The following is a 24,585-nucleotide window of genomic DNA, read 5'->3' as shown; positions in this document are numbered from 1 at the left end:
AGAAATAAACTTTCCCTTGCAAGTTATTTTAAAATATTTATTTCCACATGTACATTTATTTATACCAAATGGTTCTTAATTTTTGATGAAATTAATGACCGGGTTATTGAAGGGTGCCATCTTTCTAATGAGCTCTAAAGATTTTTTTACGAAGCCCTACTTAGGAGCCTACTTAGCTGGGCAACTGGGCTGATCCTACTCAGAAAAGACACAGGAGCAAACTGTATAGAAAATAAAAACTTTATTTTTTCAAGTTTATAAGATAGTTCCCATTACATATAACATTATGGTCAAGGACTCTACACAGCCACGAATGCCCGCAGTCACATAAATATATCCAATCCGCTCAATGCCTTTTCCTGCTAAATGAGGCATCTGAAGTCCAGAGGGTCATGTTTTGAGTAGAAGTTGTCCTAAATGAGATGGCTCCCGTCAGTGCATTAGGGACTAGCCGTGGAGCCTTGCTTGCTGGAGCTAAGTCAGAGGAGAGGAAGGGACAGAGGGCCTGCAAATTGGGGATGGGACAGAACTACATTTTTCTCTCATAGTTAAAGATATTTTAGAATCCCAGAATTCAGATTTGGCTTCTTTGTAAGTGTGAACATCTGGGGACTCCCAAGTTTTGGATGAAAAAGGAAGCCAATTTAGTGGTAAGAAGTAGAAACCTGCTTAAAGAAGGGCCCTAACTGTCCCTCTTCTACAGGAGTGAGGAGAGGAAGGCCCCAGCTCACCATCCTTGGCTTAGACCATTGTCCTCCCAGGAAGAGAAGAATGTGGCCCTGCCCCTCTCCCCGTCCCCCTTGGTTCAGTGGCACTGACACCCATTCAAGGTAGTGAACATCTAGATGCTCCATATGCTGCAGCTAGAGTTTGCCAATCAGATTCTACTTGGAGCTTGAAAAGTGAGTTTGTATAAACTGCGAACAAGCTGTGGCACAAGTCTCCTGGGACACTAGCTTTGTCCCTCAACTTGCAGAGCAGAAGACAGGAACATCCCAAACTAAATAAAAGCCCAAACAGGCATCGAAGTCTGGAACAGGCATCTATTCTCCTGGACACCACCAGCTGCCCCAGGGGCACTGGACAGGGTGATGCTAAGGCACAGTCAGTTTTACATTCGGAAGTCAAGCCACCTCTTAAACCCAGGACACATCTGACAACTCCAGATCCCACACTAGAGACAGTCCTCACCATGAAATGTGCAGACCCATCTTCTAGAACCCACAGTGCCTGGCTGGGGGAAAGACTCATCATGTGGCTAATTTCATGGGGACACTTGCTAGTAAAAGAGGGCTTCCCCTTGAAGAAATGACCCACGGTATCATTTTGTCCTCAGCTTCCAAGAGCTCTTGGTGCTACCCACTTATTTTCCTTTCTAGATCTTTGTGCTGGAGCACAGGGTGAAAGAAGAACGCTGTGTTCCCTGGATAACTCATTTTGGAAAAGAGGAATTGAGGAGCTCTCATTTTCTGTCTGTCCTATAATGAGGGCAGCAACAACCAGAAGAAAGCAGAAGTGCTCTGCTCGGTATAGTTTCCTCACCTCTCTTCACCAATTTCAAGTTCCTTTTGCAAAGACCCAAGCTGGGCAGTCAGGGCGGGGGTGCGGGAGTGAGGGAAATGCCGTCGAAAGAGGAGTCCAACTCATAGGGATAAAGAGCTTCTCCCAAAGGGCAGGGAGAGGGAAGTGTTTGTGTGTGGCCCTGTGTGCGTGACGGGGGTACCACTCCACAGCCTCACAGGCCTGAAGTACAGCACCAACCAGGTGGCCTATGTCCAGTGCAGGGAACCAACAGTTATACCGCCAGTATGGGGAGAGCTTGGGGCCTGGAAGAAAGGCCCGTCATAGAGCTTTCTAAGATCAATTATCAAGCAAGGCAAAGCAGCATGTGGACAACTATGCCGAACTCAGACCATGGAAGGTTGGCCTCCGACTACCTGCCCCATCTCTTCCCCACCTGCCAGAGGCGGCAAGGTCAGAGAGGCAGCTAAGTAATGAGCACTGACTTCAGCTCCTTCCCAAAAACTGCTTCCCTAAAATTATGAGTAATAGAGCATTTTCTCAGTCAATTCGGAAGGAACGTGTCTATCAGTTTTTCTCTGCTGCCATTCGGGTGGTCTGGCGTTGGAAGGAGCCTGGCCCCTTTGTGCCGCAACATTTCTGGAAATGGATACCCAGAATCTCTGAGGGCAAGCAATTACAGCTGGGGTTGGTCAAGGGATGCCTCCTACTGAGGACCCAGACTGCACACCTGAGGTGCTTATATGATCACCTCTCCAGGCAGCCGGGGAGAGGCTCAACTTCCTCAGCTCTAGTAAGTTAACCCTGCCTGAGCAGATGCCCACGTTTGTCTTGAGGGATGGAGCATCCACAACACAGCTGGACTGTAAGGCTGGGATTAGTTGCCTGGCGCCCACCAATCTTCCTAGAGGTCAGGGTGAGAGACGTTCCTGCATTTAGCCCAGGATTCAATTTTCAGGCATGGAGTGGGGTCCCAGCACCCTTATTTAAATCAGGAAAGTCTTTCTGGCCTTCTGGTTTCCCATTTTAGAATGGGATTTGAGAAGCAGGAAGGGTGTTCCATGGGAAAAGTGGGTTTTGATCATAGCAATCTGTTCTTCAGTTTCAGGAAGAGATTTGGGTAAATATATGCCCAAAATACCTTTCTTGGCTTAAGGGCTTCAAAGGAAGTCAAATGTAGTTATGAGTCTGTTCTCAGACTTGATTTAACTTCTTGGGTCCAAAGCCGAGGGACTGGCCAGAGCTGCATGGAGGCAGATGTGAGGTACAGAGGGCAGGAAAGGGGCAAGAGTTTAGTACTGATGACTAAGAAGGCAGAGAAGGCTGCAGGGTGAGCATCTGCTGGGGACGGGTGCTTCTCGGCAGGAGGAAAAGGTGGACTCTTCTTGTCTCAAGAGCCAAAGAAGCAGAAATTCCTAAGAAGCCTTAGTCCTTTCCCTCCAGTTGGGAGGTAAGCCCTCTGGGACACAGTCTTTGAATAAAAGTCTAGCTGAAGGCTTAGAATTTACCTCTTAAGAGAGGGAGTTTCTAGGGCTGTGCCATTTGGTTGAAGGGGGGCAGGGATTGGAAAGGGGACTAAGGCTTCTAGGATGGGAAATACCAAAGTCTAAAGTTATCAGTGTCCAGTGCCCCACAGTTCAGCCAACTAGGAGATGGAAGAACGGGAAGGAAACCACCCTAGAGAGCAGACCGCTGGGGCAGCTAGAGGTGCTACTGTCACAGAGAGGTATTTTAGATATTTCAACTGCTATTTTCCAAGGAAACTTTACACACCCCTTTCTTGCTAGAAAAAGAAAGGAGGGAAAACCTGCTTCAGAGACCAGACCCTTAACTATAAAAATAACATATACATTCCCTGGGAATATGTTCTAGAGCTAAGGAGATTACAAAGACTGCAAGAGATGGTATCACAAAAGTCTGCCACATTTATCCTGTTCCCTCAAGTTCAGAGCAGTTCTCAAACTGGGCACAAACTAAGAGTGCAACTCTGCCCCAAGAACTTCCTTTTCTTTTCTTTTTTTGAAACAAAATAAAATGAAATAAAAAACAGAAGAATTAAAAGCACTGTAGCTGCGGTGAGTCTATTGTTCTCTCAATCCAACTGTCTCCTGCCTCTGTACGAGGATGAACACAGGGCTGCAGCTCACTCTTAGCAAAAATAAGCTTCGTCCCTTGCAGCTGTTGGTTCTGATTGTGTTCTCGCCAGCATTCCATGGAGAAAGAGAGAGAGAGACACACACAGAGACAGAGACAGAAACGGAGACAGAGACAGAGAGAGAGAGAGTTCCCAGATGGTTCCGGTCTCTAGCTCCCTTCAGGAGTGAAAAGGAGCTCACGGGGAAGGGTCTTCATTCCAGTTCTCAGAGAAAATCAAGTTCCAAAGCCTGGTGGAGGGACACTAGGTCTCCATGGTTGGTGATTCTCCAGAAAGGCATGTTGTGCTGGAAGACAGGGGGATAGTTGATAGTTGACTAACCCAACCTCTTTTGGGAGCTGATACTTACCTATATACCTCTTCCTCTCCCCAAGATACTTGGTAACACTCTCTACTCCTGCCCGCCTTATAGGGCTGTTATTAAGGATCAGTAAGTCATATGTATAAGGACTTTGTATGCTAGAGGACACTTTACAAATGTGAGAGATTTTTATCAGGTCTTTTGTGCTAACTGTGCTTTTGGGTGTGTTCTAGCCATTATACAGGGTCTTCAGGATCAAATAAAATGACCCACATAAGAAATTACTATTAATATATTACATTTTCTTAAAGATGGTCAGTTTTCTATACGTTTCAAAGTTTCTGTAAGTTTCTACAAAGCCCAAATCTTGTTCACGACTAAGATGCAGAATACACAGATCTAAGAAATAATAATCCCATTTACCATGTTGTCAAAATCATGTCCAGAATACTGTGTGCTGTTATAGAAGCCACATTTTAAAGAAGGGATTTGAAAAATCCAAGTGTTGGAAACCATGTTCTATGAAGCTGAAGGGGATTAGCTTTACTGATCGTTTTGCTCACACTGCTTGCAAGTTACCCGAAATACTGAAGTTTTACAACAGTTCTTTTGGCAGTAAGCTCAGTGTTTCTCAAGCAGGCTGCTCACCCATAATATTTAAAAGGCTTTTAATATACAGAACAGGAAACAGACTTGTTACATCATACTCAGGACTCGGACGACCAGGATATGAAAGTGAGAGATACAAGTTTGAGTTCAGTGGAAGGAGGACCACCCTAACAGCTTGGATGACGCCACAGGAGGACACGCCACAGGAAGCAGTTTCCCCATCCTTGGGTTTATTCAAGCAAGGACTAGGAAGTCTTCTGGGAAAGGGGCTGGAGAAAAGGTCCCTCACAGGGTAGAGGTTGAACTGGATAGAGCTCTAAGGCATGTTCCAATGGGCATATTCTGTGGTAGATGATTATAGGCATCAGCTTAGCGGCCCCAACTCCGCTAATGACTTAATTGTTCCCTATCTCCCCGACTCCCTTCTTCAAACCAAGCAGCAGTGTTGCCTCCATCCACTAGTGTCTTCTTCCCCCTCCTCCCCCCCAGAGGGCAACAAGTACCTCAGAATCAAAGCCTCAAAGATAACACATGAAAAAAAATAAAGGTCCTTGAATTGCTACATAAAATAGTACATGAAAACATAATGAGGTAATAATGCCACCCAATTACCAATCTCACAGTTTATTAGTAGTTGAATATTTACGTTAACTGAAGAAATCAGGACAGCTGGTCCTAGCTGGCAACCTCTACCTCCAAATGTAAGAAATAGAGTTGCTGGAAGGAAACCAGGCAGAGGAAAAGAACTTCTGTAGATCCATTTAATAAACACAGATGAGGAAACTCAAAGAGGAGAAGTAAACTGTCCAAAGTCACACAGCTAATCAATGGAGGAGAGGTGACCCAATTTAATTTTAGATTCCACAGTCAAGACTCTTTCATCTACTGTTTCCTGTAGTGAGATGAGGTGGCCTGGAGTTGGGACCTGCACAGTGAGGACGTTAACAGCAGAACAATCTTTTCTGGGCTCGAAAGCAGGAAGGACTTCATCTAAACAACTTTCACTTGATTGTACTGGCTTTTTGAGAATCTAAAGCCTGGAAAAGTCAGACTGATTTGCCTTTTTGTAGTGAAGTCTCATGCTCTTGGGAAGGCATTGCCCTCTAAGATGAAGACGGCAGATGGGGCCTGTATCAGGTTTAATGATGGGGGTCCCTACAGCAGGGCTCAAATATTTTAAGATTTCTGAGTGGCAGGGAGGAGGGGGAAAGGAAGGATCTAACAACTTATAGGGAAAACTCTATTTGGGGGAAAAATGAACATCTTTCTTTAAAGAAAAACAGGACAAGAAAACACTATAAATGCACAAGATTCCTAAGATTTCTGACTTTTACCATTTTTCTAATTGTTTGATGCATTCCCACATGGACTATTCTCTTTACCGTGGTTACCTGTTTGGCTGCAATTTCTTCATCTCGTCCATCTCCAATCACTACATATGTGACTTTCTTTCCAAACCTAGACACAATTCTCTCAAAGCAGCTCTCCTTACCTGATGAGAAAAAGAAATTTCCCATTAGGACATTCTCCCCACCTTTTTTCAACACCAAAGAAAAGGGCTGCTGCTGGTTCACCTGCGTAGGCTTAGAAAAAACAAGTGACAGCCCATGTAGTTTGTCTGGTGGGGAGTGGGGGTGGCAGCTAGAGATCCAGCAGGCCTGCTGCCCAAAGAATGTGAAATTGTGCTATTAAGACAAGACTTTCTAAGCATTGTGCTTTTTAGGTTCTTATTTTAATAAGTGTGGGGAATTTTTTTGTTTTGTTTTGTTTTTTAAGTAGGCTCCACACCCAGGGGGGGGCTTGAACTCACAACCCTGAGATCAAGACCTGAGCTGAGATCAAGAGTTGGACACTTATGGAGTGCCTGGGTGGCTCAGTTGGTTAAGCGGCTGCCTTCGGCTCAGGTCATGATCCCAGGGTCCTGGGATCGAGCCCTCCATCGGGCTCCTTGCTCCACAAGAGGCCTGCTTCTTCCTCTCCCACTCCCCCTGCTTGTGTTCTGTCTCTCGCTGTGTCTCTCTCTGTCAAATAAATAAATAAAATCTTAAAAAAAAAAAAAAAGAGCTGGATGCTTAACTGATGGAGTCACCCAGGCGCCCCTTAGTGTGGGAATTTTTATAAATAGGAAGCAAAGGGGCCTAGGCAGTATGAGAGCTGGGATACCACCTCCCTCTTCCATATCTCCTGTACGTTATAGCTTATAGAGATATTCCTTTAATGAACTCTCAAAATAATCCAGTGAGAGGGGTACCATTCCCTACTGTAAAGATGAAAATGGGATTGAAAGGATTAGTTAGTTACTTGTCCCAGATCAAAAACAAGCTAGTAGCTACACTCTGGGCTCCAGGCTCCAATCTAATCACTTCTCAGCCTTTTGGCTAAGATCAAGTGCAGGCTCCAATTTAGGGTCAGGCTATCTTGCCATGATGAAAGGATGATTTCAGAGGGTAACTGTTTTAGTGCAGGAAAAAAAAGGTGGAAGCATAAGGTCCTGATTTCTTGTTAGTAACAAGAAACAAGCAAACAGCCATTTTCCTTCAATTCTTCATTTTCCAGAAACAGTCCTAGGCTTGGGTCTTAGGTCTTTCAGTGGGGGGAACAGCCCCAGAGTACCAATGAATATGGCAGTAAACCTGTCACATCCAGAATGTCTATTATACGCTGTAACTGCAACTGAGACAGTGTATCTCTGAAGTTGACCTTGGGAAAGGGTGATTTCAATCCACTGCAGGCAGCTGAGAAACATGGCAGTGTATCAAAATTCAAATCACATCTGGAACACAGCAGAAACATGCACAGATAATACTGCTGTGGGAAAGACATTTTATTTGTATAAATAAAAGGGAAATGATTTCCCTTGCTCTTTCTTCACCATCTTATACTTTATTTCCCTGTTTCTACCACCTTCTTCAGTTAAACAAGGTCCTAACTCTGCTTCCTTCTTCATCCTGCTCCATTAACCTTCTCATTAGCACCAGGGTTCCTGTATGAATAAGAAAAACATGCCTCTTCCTCAGGCACTTGACTGCCATCTGCTGGAAAATTGTTGTAATAAATATATAAATACATGAATGAGACAACTACCATAATTGACAAGAACCTATCTACCCATACTCAGAAGTCCCACTTGACACAGTCTGAGCAACTGCAAGTCTCTGAAATCCCTAGCCCAACTGGCACCTCAACCCAGATGAGCTAGTCACCTGGACCAAACACCTAGTCCACTTTGGCCTTCAATCTCCCGCTTGTAATAAAAAGCTTGGCTCAGGCGCACTTAGCACAGATCCCTTTTGGTGCTAACATTTTACAATAGCATCATCATGCCCAACATTCAAATCAGGCAATGCAGTCAATGTTTGCAGAATAAATGCATATTAATCTCATAAATGATTCGGTAGATGACTGCAGTCCATGTCTTGAGCCCCAATTCATATATTAAATAGTTCAACTAATAAATTCTTATTATGTTCAAAGTGTTGAAGAGTTGTTTGTCTAATTCCATGGCAAATATTACATCCTATAACCTAAGCCAACCTCTGCCAGGCCCAATCTACTTTATGATCTGTCTATAGAAAAGAACCTTAAGTCAGTCAGGTTTTAGACCTTTTTCCTCAGACTTAATAAAGGGAATGCCTCATATTTATTTTTAAGAAATATTTTATTCATTCATTTGACAGAGAGAGAGTGAGAGAGCACAAGCAAGGGGAGCGGCAGAGAGAGAGGGAGATGAGCAGGGAGCCCGATGCAGGGCATGATCCTAGGACCCCGAGATCATGACCTGAGCTGAAGGCAGGACACCTAACTGACTGAGCCACCCAGATGCCCCAGGAATGTTTCATATTTAGAGGACAAGGACATAAAAAATTTTTCATTGTCATGACATGTAATGATCAAGGATGAAATACATTTAGGAATGTCTCCTCTAAAAGGATTAAGAGACAGGGAGAATTATTAACAGCTCACAGTGAAGAAGTAGCTACATAAAAAAACGACTCCCATATTGTTGGTAAATATATTTCCTCCATTTTACACTCTCAAAACAATCCTGAAGATGAGCTTTCCATTCAGGAGGATATGGCCAATGATCACTCAACTAACCAAATGTCAAACAACTGAATCTGTAAGTGCAAGACCAACGAATAAGCGTTTGGAGAATATTCGGTTTCTGGGCTTCCCCTATCAAAAATACTTCTGAGATTTTCAGAAACAATTTTGAGAATTCTTTTTAATGTCCAAGATAACAGAGTGGCCACTAAGAGAACCATAACGCTGAAATCAAATATGTCTTCTCCTTGCTCCCATTTCACAGTTCTATCAAGGAAAGCCTCAAGTCTCTCACTGTAGTTACCAAGGTGCCAGGAACCTATAGCTTTGCAAATTAGCTCTGGATGAAATGAGATTGAGAAAAATTACCAAACAAACACACGTACTGTTGAAGGGAATAAAATCATTCCCATTAGTTTGATGAGGCTTTGGGTGTCAGGACTCACTGTTACAAGAACTACAGAAAATCTCCCTTTCAGGTGTGAAAGGCTTAGTGCGTGCTCTCGGTTATGAAATGCATAGTGAAGCAGTGGCAGCGAGAGCAAAACATGAAGAGGGGTGGGTTCCCCCAATCCCTTGTAAATGAAAGTAATTCAAAATACAGAAAAAGGAGAATAAAAATAAATTCCTGTATACCTACTGCCAACCCACTTTTGTCAAACTGTAATATTTTATAGTTGTTTTAGATAAAAAAAATAAGAATGAGATACCACAGATTTATTTGATTTCCTGTGTACCCCTACCTGTTGACCCTTCCTTTCTCTCTGTGAGTATATATCCATAAACAATATATGGTATATGGTTGTGAACATTTTTGGCCTTTAGATAAATGATACACACTATACATATCTATCTGCCCTGTGTTTTTTGTGTTGAACATTGTTTTTCATATTAATCCTTATGGATCTATGTAGTTTTAGTTCATTCACTTTTAACTGCCATATAGCATTCCATTGTTTGGATACATCTATCAATTTTCTTTTCATGGACAGGTTTACAGAGAGGCTATTTCCAATTACATTCTATTATGAACAATGCGGCATCAAAAAAATCCTCACACATCTCTCCTTGTGCACCTGAGAACTACTCAAGGGCAGGGGTGGGCCAACTTTCTGTGTAAAGAGTCAGGTAGTAAATATTCCAGGCTTTGTGGCTTCTATGATCTCTGTTGCAACTACTGGACGCTGCTAACTACAGTGTGAAAGTAGCTATGGAAATGATTTGACATGGCTATGCTTCAATAAAATTTTACAAAAACAGGCAGTGGGCAGAATCTGGCAAGTCAGTTATAGTCTGCAGACCCCTGAACTAAAGTGTATTTATCTAAAAGTGGAGTTGCTTGATCATAGGGTTATGCACATCTCAAACTACTAGACATTGACAAACTACTCTCCAAAAAGGGCTATATCCAGGGGTGCATGGCTGGGTCAGTTAGCAGAGCATGCAACTTTTTTTTTTTTTTAAGATTTTATTTATTTGACATAGAGAGAGACACAGCGAGAACACAAGCAGGGGGAGTGGGAGGGGAGAAGCAGGCTTCCCGCAGAGCAGGGAGCACGATGTGGGGCTCGATTCCAGGACCCCAGGATCATGACAGGAGCCGAAGGCAGCCACTTAATGACTGAGCCACCCAGGCGCCCCAAGTATGCAACTCTTGATCTTGGGGTTGTGGGTTTGAGCCCCGCGTTGGAAGTAGAGATTACTTAAAAATAAAATCTTAAAAAAGGGCTATCTCCATTTGCAGAGTAAGTGTTCCCATTTCCTTGACAAACTTTGGCACTGTCAGACTTAAATTTCTGTCAATCTGATAAATAGGAAATGCAACACACTTTAATCTGCATATCCTTAATTGCTGAGGTTAAGGAACTTTCCATATGCTTACTGGTGACCTGAGTTTCCTCTTCTGCAAACTGACTGTTCCAAGGTTTCTGCCTACTTTTCTAATATGTTGTTTGCTGCTTAATAATATACAGTTCTTTACAGATTTTGTATATGAATTAACAAGCAAAAGAACTGCAAATATCTTCTCCCAGTCTAGTTTTGTCACGTTATATTTTCACTCGATATAAAGCTTCATCCAATTAAAATGATCATTTTTTTGTTGTTTTTCAAAACTGTATTTTGGGCCTTTTAAATAAGATCCCCTTCTACCTTAAGGCCATACAGATACTCTTCTGTATTTTCTTCTAAAAATTAAAGTTTTGCTTATCATGTTAAGTTTTATTTTATCCACCTGGAACTTATTTCTGCAAATAGCAAAAAGAAGGAATACAATTCTGCTTTTCTCCTCATATGGATAACCCAGTTACCCTCATACCAGTGAGTGACGGTAATTTCCATGAGAACAGAGGACTTTGTCCCTGCTATATTCCTAGCGCCTTGTCAATGTCAGACACACGGGAGGCACCACTATTGTTCTTCCTCATCTAGTGAATCCTTACCACCTGCATATAAACTTGATAGAATTTCTCTTACGCTCAAAAATTCTCTTGAGCCCATATAACCCTCCAGTTACTACCTCATTTCTTTGTTCTTCTTTACAATTGATCTAAAGTGTTGTCATATGGTTGCCTTCTCCAGCTCTTCTCTTTCCATTCTCTCTTAAACCCATTCCAATTAGATATCACCCCCATCATTTTGTTCAAACTGCACATCAAGTTTATTAATGGCCTCCATGTAGCAACCTTATTTGACCCATCAGCAACATCTGATTGAATCGAACACTCCCTTTGTCTTCTTCTAAGACACCATTCTCCCAGTTTTCTTCCTACCTCACACATACCTCTCCTTCTGAAACTTCTGCTGGTTCCACCTTAAGATCCAAACATTTAAATATTAGAGGGACTCAGGACTTAGTTCACAGACCTCTATTCTTCTGTCTGCGTTCATTCCAATGACTTATGCAGTCATTTTTAATAACCACACGTACACGAAGAACTCCTAATTATTTAACTCCAGCCAGTACCTCTCCCTTGACTTCCAGACTCAGATATCCAACTGCCTACCTGACATCTCTGCTTGGACGTCTAGTAATTATTTCAAACCTAGCATCTAAAACTAGACCTTTAATCTTTCTTACCACAGCCTTCTCCATCTCAGTAAATGGCATCTTCATCCTTTCAGCTGCTTAGGCCAAAATCCTGGGACACCTCCTTAACTTCTTTTTCTTTCACACCCCATATCCAAATTACTAGCAAAGCCTGTCAAAATAATGCCTTCATAATATATCCTATATGTATCATAGACATATCTATCATCATACATGACTACTTCCCCATCTCTATTGCTACTACCTTGGTTCAAGCCACCCAGGATCTCATGCTGGATTGTTACAATAACCTCCTAATTTGACTCCCAGCTACCCTCCTCAAGATCCTACAGAGCAGCCAGCCTGATGCATTTATTTATTCTTTTAAAATATTTTATTTATTTATTTGACAGAGAGAGACATAGCGAGAGAGGGAACATGAGCAGGGGGAATGGGAGGGGCAGAAGTAGGCTTCCCGCTGAACAGGGAGCCCGATGCGGGGCTCGATCCCAGGACCCTGGGATCATGACCTGAGCCGAAGACAGATGCTTAACGACTGAGCCACCCAGGCGCCCCCAACCTGATGCATTTAATGGGTAAGTCAGATCTTGTCAGTCTTCTGCTCAAAACCTTAAGACAGCATTTCATTGGAATAAAAGCTAAAATCTTTAAAATAATCTACAAGGCCCTGCAAGATCTCCCCACCCTCTCCTTTGATCTCTTTTGACTTTACTTGCCAACATTCTTCCTCCCCTGCTCCTCCCTGCACATGCCTCCAACCTCTTCCACTGGCTGTTCCCTCTCGTTGGCATGCTCTTTCTCCAAGTAAACGCTAATGGCTAACTCCTTCACCTGTTAGGTCTTGCTTAGAAGGTTAACGAAAGAAAAAGAAGAAAGAAAAGAAAGAAAAGAAAGAAAGAAAGAAAGAGAAAGAAAGAGAAAGAAAGAAAAGAAAAGAAAAAGGTAGCTTTGCCTTGAGGTCTTCCCTAACTACCCTATTTGAAACATGGCCTTCTTTTCCTAATTGATTTTTAGCTATAGCACTTACCACCATTTGACATAGGTGGTTTGTTTTCCTCAACTTACTTGTTTACTGTTTCTTCCCACTAGAGGCAAGGATTTTTTTGATCACTGCTGTATACCCAGGACCTAGAAAAATGCCTTGCACATAAAGGTGACCAATAAATATTTGGTGAATGAATGAAAAAAAATAAATGTCAACAGGACCCGGTGGGCTTATGACCTCCACACGTCCTGGGGTGTGTGTATGTGTGTGTGGATATATATAATTAGACCTGCTTTTTATGGAGAAAGCTGATCAACAGGCATGTAGTAGATTATTAAAAAAATAATGAATAACCACAGTTCATCTTCAAACTGTAGGACCCTCTCCTTTGCTTGGTATAACAGTGAAACAGGAACTGTAAGAGTCTGGACAGGTGAGGAGAGGGCTGTCATATTCCTCTTTTTCTGACCATGTTCAGCACACAAGAAGCACAGTGACACACTTGCTGCCATCTTAGTGGGACAAGCTGGTTTTGTATAAATCTGGTGCCAATTAATTAATTATTTCAGCAAATATTTATCGAGTATCTACTGTTTCCCATACTTGGTACTGAATACATTTTTAGGGGTTAAAGAGTACCTTCATTTACACAGTCCCATTTGAGTTTCACAATCTCTCTGGAAGTTTCTCATTTTATATGAGAAAATGGGGGGCTCAAGAGATAATTTGCCTAAAGTGAGAACTAGTAAGTGGGGGAGACAGGACTTGAATTCTAGTCCTTTTTTTCCTTTTTAAAGATTTTATTTATTCATGAGAGAGAGAGAGGGCAAGAGAGAGCACAAGCAGGGGGAGGGGCAGAGGGAGAGGGAGCAGCAGGCCCCATGCGGGGCTCCATGCGGGGCTCCATCCCAGCACCCTGGGATCAGGGCCTGAGCTGAAGGCAGACGCTTAACCGACTGAGCCACCCGGGCGCCCTGAATTCTAGTCCTTATTACTGTTTGTTTGTTTTTTCCTTTTCAAAAAATTGCACTAAAAACCATAAAATCTGCCATCTTAACCATTTTTAAATGTACATTTCAGCAGTGTTAAGTATACTCACATTGTTGCTCCAGAACTTTTCATGGTGCAAAGCTGAAATTCTATACCCATTAAACAATTCCCTATTTCCCTTTTCCTCCAAGTCTTTGTTAATCACCATCCTATTGTCTGTTTCTGAGTTTGACTAAGAAACACACAGTATTTGCCTTTTTGTGACTGGCTGACTTCATTAGCATAACATCTTCAAGGCTGACACACGTGGTAGTATATGACAAGATTTTCTTCCCTTTTAGGCACAATGATCGCCCACTGTATGTATGAATATACCGTCTCCTGTGTATCCATTCATTTGATGGACGTCTGGGTTGCTTCCACCTCTTGGCGATTGTGAATAACGCTACCATGAACATGGGTGTGCAGATATTTTTTGGAGATCCTGCTTTCAATCCTTTTGGATATACACCCAGAAGTGGGATTACTGATCATATAATAGTTCTTTTTTAAATTTTTTGAGGAACCACCATACTGTTTTCCATAGTAGTCCTACCATGTTATATTCCCACCAACAGTGCAGAAGGGCTCTAATTTATTCACACCCTTGTCAACACTTGTTATTCTTTTTCTTTTTTTATTTTTAAGTAAACTCTACGCCCAACGTGGGGCTTGAACTATGTCCCATCAACATGGAGAGTTGCACGCTCCACTGACTGAGTCAGCCAGGTACCCCAACTATTTTTTTTTTTAATATTTTATTTATTTATTTGACAGAGACAGCGAGAGAGGGAACACAAGCAGGGGCAGAGGGAGAGGGAGAAGCAGGCTTCCCACTGTGCAGGGAGCCCGATGTGGGGCTCCATCCCAGGACCCCGGCATCACGACCTGAACTGAAGGCAGCCGCTTAACTGACTGAGCCACCCAGGCGCCCCTATTTTTCTTTTTTTGACAGTAGCCATCTGAATGGGTGTGAGGGATTTAACCAGTTTTAAGTATATAGCTTAGTCTTTGATTTTTAATTTAGTGCTTTTTCTATAAGACTATACTGCACCACTGTCTCTGTGGAAAAGAAAAATAAATCTGGAATGAGGCAAAAGTAGAGTTCCAAGCTATATATTACGTTCTTTCAATTATTACAAAAGGAAAGAGCATGATAAACTTTAAGTCCTACAAACCTGGATTTGAATCCGGTTTATGTAACTTACTAGCCGTGGAGCCTTGAGGAAGCTACACAACTGTTAAGCCTGAACTGGCCCATCACTAATACTAGGAAAAGACTGCTGTGAGGATTAGAGATATACATAAAGTGTCTAATTATGGGATTGGTAAATAATTAAGCACATCATAATTATGAAGTATTATGTAAGGCAAGTGACAAGAAAGAGAATAGAAACCATACCAATTTTGGTAGCACTATAGATGTTTTCAATAGGAAATATTTCTCCTAGCCCGTAAAGGAGAACCTTGGCCAGAGCTGGAACCAGCTGAGTTGTAGTGATCAGAACATTCACACAATTCTTTCTAGAAGGGAGAAAAAATAAAAAGAAAAGGAAAAGCTGAAACTAAACAAACCTGAGAGCAAGAATTCAAATGCGTCTTCTCTTTAGAATCTAATTATTAAAAACTAACCTCAAAGGGCCTGATTTTTGTTCAGTGCCATGCTCAGCTGTTGCTCTAATTACCTCAGATTTATTTATTTCCCATATTAAAGGACAGAGATTATATTTATATATATATATATATATATAGTGGGCACAGAGCAGCAACTTGATTCTTGCCCCATTTCCCTTATGACCATTCTAGCTCACTGCATTTGCTAGCAAATAAACCACCAACCCATGTCCCTGATAGCACACTCTAGAAAACCAGCAATGAAGACTTTCACAGTGCTATTTCATCTGAATGCAACTCAGCTCTTAAGTAAGATATGATTTAAGTCCTCTCTGCCTCTCACACAATAGCAACACAGATTCCAGAATACACCTTAATTTCACATGTCCTTTACCTTCACGGATATCTACCCCTTGGTGTCAGTTTTACTGTTTGCTCTACTAGGTTGTAGATCTGGAATTCCTGCTTTGAGGGAGGGAGGAACAGGGTACTGGTGTAGACTGTATTTGACTATATTTATTTCCCATTCTAAGCTTCAAAAGCTGAAATCTCCTTAAACTACTTAATTTTTCCTTTTCTTCTGAATCCTGCCTTCCTGAGTAGGCTTTGATACATTTCTTTAGAGCTTCCTGTACTTAGGGTATGCGATGTGTCTCCTACAGGGATTCTCTGATGTGACCAGGCCCATTCCTGGGCTGGATATTATGGGTCACTAAGCTTTAATTCTGTGAGCGAAAAATAAGGGGAAATAAAAAGGCTTTCATATATAAATATTCTCTGAAAATTCGAACACGTGCTGTCAGCATAGAATGACCTCGCCTCCCACCAAACCTAAATGTTTGCTTGCATCCTTTCAACTCCTCTCACCCCTATCCCAAACCGGTGTCAGGGAGTGGCCTATCCTGGACCGGGGTAGGACTGAGTGCATATAGGAGACGATGAGACCTAAAAGTACCATTCCCATACCTGGACTGGATGAGAAGTAAGGACTTTAATGCAGTTCCTAACCAGGAATCTGTTAAAACTTCAATTTCTGCTCTTAGTCTCTGCAGTGCTTCCTTTCTCTGGGGACTGAGTAGGCCTTTGGGAATAAAAGCAGACACATTTATCATTTGACAATATATCCTTGCTGACACTAAGGAAGCAACTTCTAAATTCAATTTAGAAATAGTGTGAGTCACTGAAATATTCTATTGAGCTAACAGGTTTCTCTTTTTGGTAAAACCCTGGAACAGTCTACTTAATTAAAATGCCTTTTTGACTTTCTTCATCAGAATGTTTTGCTAGGGGGGCCACAACCACCAGCACAAAATCAGCTGAAAGAAACACTGTGATCAGATTCTGCCAAAGCTTACTCTTTCATCACCAGCCAGTAACATGACTGGCAGACTGGTGGACCACACTCTGAGCAGCGCTGCTGTAGATGTGACATCAAGAATCAAAGGGGGAGAAATGAGGGTTAGAGCGGGAAGAGTCTGCAGCATTTCCAATCTCTCTAAAGAAACCAAAGCCCAGGGAGGAAAGGGGGCTGCCTAAGATCACACAGCAGTTAGTGGCTTCTGGCTTCCCAAGTCTTTGCTCTGCCACACCCTGCTCCCATGGTGACCGTGCTCTCACCCGTTCATAACACATCGACCTGAGATTCCAGGTTGAATGACCAACTTCATGAACATCATTTATTTGTACTGTACTTGCTTCTGAAACAACTCCAACTAAGAGGAGACTGAAACACTGCTCAAGATCAGACAAGCATGGAACAAAACAGAATTCATCGGATGGGAGCATGTTATCAGACGTTTGAATTATAATATTCAAATAATAAATCTGGCCCTGTATTTTCTGTAGTGAAGGTAAAAGAGAAATCCTATCTTCTATTACAAGTATTTCACAAAAACAGAAGGCATTTCTGTGAGGAGACTGGTATATAATTTGTTTTCAGATTGTCGGTTTCACAATGCAAGCCTAGAAATACATGACTCTCAAGGTCTCTGATAAGACAACAACAAAACCAGTACCTATATGTCATGTGTGGCATACACATAAGTCCACATGTCACATACTTAATTAATAATATGATGTGGCACTTCTGTTAATTCCTATTTTACAAAATACAGCCGGACCTTACTTTTAATATGTTCCCCAGAGTAGGCTCAGGGGATTCTCACAGAGGGTTATATCACTTTCTTCAGGAAGCCAGGTCCTGGCCCTCAACTAACAGAAAAAGGATCAGATACTTAGGTTGTATATGAAAACTAACAAAAGAAAGGCTTATGTGTGGAGACAGTAAAAGCAAAAAGATGGGAGTTGCCAAAATAAAGTACTGGCTCTGAGTCATGAGAAAAAAATAGGCCATAAAAAGGGGAATCTAAAAAAAGCAAATTAAATTCCCAAAGCCCAGATGCCTGTGCTTTTTATCTGGTACTGGGGGCTCTAACAGAAATGAACCAAATTATCTTAAAGCCCTATTTTTACTTTCTGCACCACAATGTAAGGCAGCATGGTGTGGCAGGAGTTGTTTCTTGATCTGGGATAATATACCTCTAGACAGTCTATCAAATCCCTGAAACTTCATGCAATATTTTGTATTAGATCTTTGAGGGTAATGCTTCACAGCTTAAAAGTTTTTTTCTCGTAAGGATACATCACTAAAAAAGGAACTGCATCAGGGCGCTTGGCTGTCTCAGTCAGTAAGCATGCAACTCTTGATCTCGGGCTCGTGAGTTCAAGCCCCATACTGGGCACAGGGCTTACTTTAAAAATAAATAAATAAATAAAAATAAAAACATCTTTCATACTTTAAAAAAAAGTGTCCTGCATGCATGTAAAGTACACTGGACCAAGAGTTAGGGGACTGGATTCTAGCTGTGACCGTGGGTAAGCTGTCCTCAGCACCCTCATGATAAACGAGCTTTCTCAAATGCAAAATGAGGGATTCAGATTAGATTTCTAAAGTCTCTTCTAATTTGAACAATCTATGCTTAATTTATTAATTTTAAATAACAGAATTTTAGGCATAGTGACACCTGATATTTCAGATATTTCTGGGCAGAATTTCCAAGGTCCAGTACCTGGCTACTGCCAACCTTTAATTCTGGACCAACGTTTCCACCCATTATAAATCTAGTCACTAGTTCTACCTGACTTGTTCTGATAGTTACATAAATCAGTCAAAAATTATGGCAACCCATTAACTAGTATTGACAATAGTTGTGACTCCAGAATAAAACATATGTCATCAAACATAATCTTTGGAACACATTTCTTTAAAAAGGTATTTGTCTAAAAAGAACAAGAGAACTCTGCAAAGTTATGCTAAGAGAAGTCCATGAGAGATGCAGAGCTTCCTCCTCAAAGAGTTTCAATCAAACCTGTTTTTTTATACAAAGTTAAAATGTTATTGTGGCCCTAATTCCTAAGCAGTTGCCAGGGAGTTCTAAGGAATCCCTGGAAAAGAACATAGGAAATAAGAGGGAAACAGAATATCAGACTGGCTGTATGCCACACTTACCACCCACGTTGCTTTTATGCTTATCATAGATTTCTCTCACTTTTCGGTAGCGGAAAGCCAGCTTTCTCATCCAGTCCACACCTCCCTGGACACCCACAGAGGAACCATGGCTGCCACCGCCTCCTGACCCACTGAAACCATCTGTTGAGAAACTGTAGTTGCTGCAGAGAGAGAGGATGATGAAAATTAATATCTATACTGTATGGACTTTTGTGCTGAATCCCATCTGGGATTCTCTGTCCTATTCCTGGCATCTGACATCAAGTCTAAAGGCTTTGAGAAACTTCTCCTTTAATCTCTGTGTGTCAGAATCTATCTTCCATTAGTTGTCTACCTCGCCCCTATTACTGCCATCAAAGAAAGGAGGGAGAGAAAGGAAAGAGAGGTAGAGCCCATTCAAGCACCAGCATCCCCTAGAGGTTGTCTTGGGAATAGAGCATCTTTTCATTAATGAGAGAATATCTTATAATGAAAAAAAACTCCAGAATATAACATTTTTGTGTACACACACACACACACACGATGGCAACTATGCAAAGTGTAGAAACATGTGAAGAAATAATGGAAGGAAATAACCCCAAATATTAATAATTGCAAGGTATAATGGAGATGTTCTTCAGAGATATGTTAGCTGGTTTATTAAGTTCATGGGTCATAAGTCCATGGGTCATAAAATGTCCACAAATTCTTTAATACTCCCCTCTTCTAATTCTTCTCCCTATGGGTATGGATTGCATTTAAATGTAAACAGGATGTGGAAGAAGAGATGGTGTCAGACCGCAGAGACAGGCTTCTCTTGCTCTCTCGGAGCATTTGCTCTGAAAGAAGTCAGCTGTCACACGAGAACACTCGAACTGCCCCATGGAGAGGCATATATAGTGAGGAACTGATCAGCCACATGTGAGAGGCTGCAAGCAGGTCCTCCAGCTCCCATCAAGGCTTCAGATGATTTAAGCTCCAGCCAGTATCTTGATTTTAATCTCAGAGACCCTGATTCAAAACTACCTTGCTAAGTCACTTTCAAGTTCCTGTCCTATAGAAATTATGAGATGATAAATGTTTATTGCTTTAAGCTACTAAGTTTTGGGGTAATTTGTTACACAGCCATAGAAATAAGTAATACAGTTAAACAGGCTGGGAGAGATTGAACACTTCCTAAGATATAAAAAAGTGACTGACAGAATTAGAGACAACTTGGTTCAATCAAAAATCAAAACTGAGTTCAGTAAGTGTGAGATTCTATTTTTAAGAAAATAAAGCTGTCAAGACATTTAGGTAATTACTGGTTGGCCTCATGTATAAGAGGAAAAAAAACACTAGGCTTCAGGGTAGATCATAAACTGCTTTGGACCAGGCACTTTCCTAAAAGGTCCAGTAAAATCTCATTAGAATGGTGTGCTCCATGGCTGTGCAAGCAACATGCACGACTGGATGCTGATCCTCACGTGGGACCTCGTAATCTTTCTCAGTACTACAGGATTAGGTCCTTCCTGAGTGATACGTCCAGTTCTGCTCTATGTTTGAGAATTCATGGATGAAACAATTTTAGGGTAGACACAGGGAAGAACCTATGAAAGGGACAAACACGAAAACAAATTAACATGAAAAAAATGTGACAGTCTTTTTTTCTGAAAGTTCTTAAATAGAAGCTAGATAAATTTTTGGATTATTCACTAAGACTACTGGGAGAGAAGACAGCAGCCAAGAGAGAAATGAGGAGATGGAGCAAACATTTGCCACCGAGATCCCCTTAGTGTAGCGTTCACTGATACAAGGTTTAAGGTTGTCTCCAATAGGGTCATTCCTGACACCAACAGACCGCCACAATTAGTTTCCCTCGTAAAATTCCTGATGCTTATTTGTATCTAAAACTAACAAACTCCTGACTGAAAATCTGGTCAAAGAGAAACCGGTGTACCCTTTACTTTGAAATGCTTTTTCCTCATCCGGTCATTGCCACCCACTCTTGAAGGCCATACTCAAATTCTATTGCACTGAGAAGGCCGCTCCAATGCTGGCAACCACAGCCACCAGAGTTACTTTCTTTTCTGTGCTCTGTCACATTCTCTACTGTCACCTCTGTACACTGCAGTCCATCATTACCTCTGTTTGTCTCGGTCTCCGCTAACAGACTGTGGGATCTTTTACTCGTCTTTGTTTTCCTCTGAACCTAGACAGTATCTCATGCCTAACAGGTATACTGATGTTTAAGACATCACTGTTTCTATCACCTCAAGTCCTGGCCATTGTCATCAGAAGCCACATCTTCCACGTGCACCTGGTCACACTCCTGTTAAAAAACAAAACCACACACTATTTCAGTCCAGGGAGTAGAAGTGCTACCACCACCATGACATATTGTAAAAAGACCAAAAATAATGGCAGATGATGAAAATCCTTACAGTCTCCTATGTGTGGAGGATCACTCTCACCCCCCTGCTGTCCAACTTCTTTTAAGGCCTAATTCATGTCCCACGGTCTCATGAAATCTTCCTTACCCAGCCTGACCCTCAGGTATACTCTTCTCTCAGTAGTCATGGGTATAACACAACAGCTCATGGGTATAAACACAAACTCCCTTACACTGTCAGGGATGTCTACGTCCTACGCTAGACTGTTAAGTTCTGTTATAAACTGCAGCCCTTTGTGGCACAACCTGTATCCTACAGCTCCCTTGTACCCCTCCAGTCTAGTCCTTACGTAGCATGTGCTTTTACGTAGCATGTACCCAATACGTTTTTGCAGATGAAACAGATGCTGGTAGGGTATGGTATCAAAACAGAGAATGACTGAAACAGAAATCTGTAAGTCCAAACTTAGGAATTAGAAGTGGTCACCTAAGTTAATCTCTTCATGTTCTAAAAGTGAGGTGAAATGAATGACCCACGGCCACACAACTAGTGAGTGATAGAAAGAAACGAGAAAGTGCCTGGGCCTTCCAATTTGAATCCAAGGTTCTTTCCACCAAGCCCGTGCTACTATGAACTAAATGCCACCCACTACCTAAATCTGAGAGATTCATTCCTCTGACACCACCTAAAGCAATGTTGTGATGTCCGCCTACATCAGAATCCCCTGGGCAAGTTTTTTAAAAATGCATATTCTTGGGTCCACCCCAGACCTACTTGAATCAGAATTTCTGGGTGTGAAGTCCTAGAATCTTCATTTTTAACAAGCTCCCCAGGTGATTCTTATGCCCCCTAAAGTTGAGAACCACTGACCTGGGGGGCAGGAACATATTCAGGTCAAATTCTTCACAGAACTTTCAGTCCTGAGTGAGGTCTATGTCTAGAAAATCATTACAAATACAATTTGGCAATAATTATTGGCACAAAGTAGGTTTTCAATAAATGTTTGCTGAGTAAAAACTATGATGTCCTAACGTATCAACACGTGAAGTTGAGGAAGAATAAAGCATTGTGGAGGTTAGACAAAGGTACTGGAGTTTAGAGACCTGGGTAATTCAATTTGTTGAAGAACTGTCCATTGAGAAGAACTAGACTATCTTTAAAAAGAAATAGGATTACTTTGTGTTTATAAAATGCTATCTTATTTTTAATTAATTTTATTTATTTTAAGTAATCTTTACACCCCACGTGGGGCTGGAACTCACAACCCTGAGATCAAGAGTCGCATGCTCTTCCGACTGAGCCAGCCAGGTGCCCCACTATTTTATTTTTTAACTTACAATTTTCACTGTTTTTAAAAACTAGGTTATATAAGTAGTACACAGTTTGGAACTCAAAAGGGCATGAAGTGACAAGTCTGCTCCTTCCCACCTCTGGGTCCCAGCAACATATCCCCTTCCTCAGACAGAACTGTTACTAGTTTCTTGTGTAGGATAACTGCTTAACTGAGGCCCCAAATGGTGAGGTAACTTTCCTAACCTGGAACTCACACTCTGGTCTTCTGACTTCCCAGTCTTGTGCTCTTGCCACTACACCATGGTCACCTCAAAGGTGAACTCAAATGTCAAAGCCAAAAAATTCACCAAGAAGCTCTCAGTGCTCCTGGTTTTCCTTGCATCTAACTACACAATGATTCTGGACATCAAGGTTAACCTATACATGGATAATAAGCATGTATAAGTTATAATGAGTTAGAGCAGCCATTTACAGATCTGACAAATCAAGAGATTATATTTTAAGAAGGTAAAATCGAAAAATAGTCAAAATATAATTAAGAGTAAAAGAGTCAAACCCACATTATTGTATGTTATTTAAGACAGATGAACAAATAGGAATGTTGGTTTACACTTCACTGTTTTGTCTGAAGGGCTGGCATTTCCCCTAGAGCTAGATCACTTCCAAATAGGCTAACAAAAATAAAAATTTTGAACCAATAAAATTGAGGGCCAGTACCAAGACCGGTGACCTAGCTAAGGCACTGTTCTTATAAGACTACGTAAGTCTAAGTGGCCAGCTGGCCTCTCCACAACCACCCCTTCTCACCACACTTCCTCTAAATACAATAAGCATAGGCTAGACAAATAAATAGTTACTGAACAAACAAAATGTTTCACTGAAGCACAGAAACAATTTCAAATGCTTACCTCTAAGTCATTGAAAAATAGATGTGTATCAGCCACTTCAAAAATCATCTCTTCCATTGTTAAACCTGAGCCAATCACTACTGTTGGATCCTAGAAGACAATAAGAGAAAAATCTGTTTAATTTGGTACTAACAGCACTGGTTCCAATCTTATAAATATTTTGGAGTTATTCTGGGTCAAGGCCAAAACAACAGAGGCCTGCAAAAGTGCTTCTAACTGTTACTTATGCAATTTCATTCAGTTAGAAGAATCTGGGATTGTGCAAAGTTAAAAATTTCAGGACTTAGTTTTTAGAAAACTAAACACACTTAAAAAAAAAACCAATTTGAGCGGAAATTCTGTTTTGTGAGAAATGCTATTGCTAAAATATTACTATTGTGATACCCATTATCTCCCTTCAGCCTCCCCACCATGTGCGTGCGCGCACGCGCACACACACACAGACACACAGACACACACACACACACACACACACAGCATGACACCAGAAGTCAGTTATCTGACAATCTCAACAGCCAGGAAATAAGTGAAGAAGGCTGAAGAGCCAAAATATTTGTAGGAAAACCAATGCATCTAGCTTTAAAGTGAACCATCAGGTCTTCACTTGGAGGATGTATGCTCTTATTTTATACACTTTTATAATCAGCTTATACAGTGTACAAGCTTATGTCAGCTTACCAGCCTAGACACTAAAAGCCTGTGGAAAGTACTTCTAACAGAAACATTAATACAGTAAGAAATAAATGGGAATAGTAAGAAAGCAAAGGACGTAGATATTTTTATAAAATTTATTCACAGAAACTGAAAAATAGAAGCCTGGAGATAATCTGGTATAGAAACATATAGCTTATCCCTCTATCAAAGCTGATGTTTAGGGGCGCCTGGATGGTGCAGTTGGTTTAAATGTCCAACTCTTGGTGTGGAGTCTGCTTGGGATTTTCTCTCCCTCTCCCTTTGCCCCCACTCCATGCATGTGTGCTCTCTCACTCTCTCTCTCTCAAATAAATCAATCTTAAACAAACAACCCCCCCCCCAAAACCCTGGTGTTTATATTGATGACTAAATAAGTTTAAATTCTGCTTGGTATATTTAGTGTAAGGAGGTATGTAATCTACGTAAGAAAAATATTTTAGACTTTATATATATTTAAAAATTTACATATCTGGTATATACTCAGCTAAATAAAATGCTCAGTTTGGGCTGTTAAAAGTGACTTAA

The 24,585-nt window shown here is 41.4% G+C and overlaps 1 protein-coding gene across 6 annotated transcripts in view; it reads right to left on the bottom strand.

The window, feature by feature from the left end:
• Positions 1-226: 226 nt before the first annotated feature.
• The window catches only part of EYA3 (EYA transcriptional coactivator and phosphatase 3), a 105,657-nt gene continuing 81,298 nt past the window's right edge, over positions 227-24,585 (bottom strand). For all 6 annotated transcript variants that reach the window (XM_073903106.1, XM_025855786.2, XM_025855791.2 and 3 more), the window contains 7 exons: positions 23,368-23,457; positions 21,047-21,105; positions 18,816-18,976; positions 16,274-16,388; positions 15,096-15,217; positions 5,978-6,078; positions 227-3,962 (listed from right to left, as the gene is read on the bottom strand). In XM_073903106.1, the coding sequence (XP_073759207.1) occupies positions 3,882-3,962; positions 5,978-6,078; positions 15,096-15,217; positions 16,274-16,388; positions 18,816-18,976; positions 21,047-21,105; positions 23,368-23,457 (729 nt within the window). In that variant the 3' untranslated portion in view covers positions 227-3,881. The remainder of the gene's footprint in view (positions 3,963-5,977; positions 6,079-15,095; positions 15,218-16,273; positions 16,389-18,815; positions 18,977-21,046; positions 21,106-23,367; positions 23,458-24,585) is intronic.

Source organism: Callorhinus ursinus, unplaced genomic scaffold (genome assembly GCF_003265705.2).
Source record: "Callorhinus ursinus isolate GAN/ISIS: 27379988/994484 unplaced genomic scaffold, GSC_fseal_2.0 scaffold18, whole genome shotgun sequence".
NCBI classification, from domain to species: domain Eukaryota; kingdom Metazoa; phylum Chordata; class Mammalia; order Carnivora; family Otariidae; genus Callorhinus; species Callorhinus ursinus.
The sequence above is the reverse complement of the archived record's forward strand: the minus strand, read 5'-3'. Positions and strand labels throughout refer to the sequence as shown.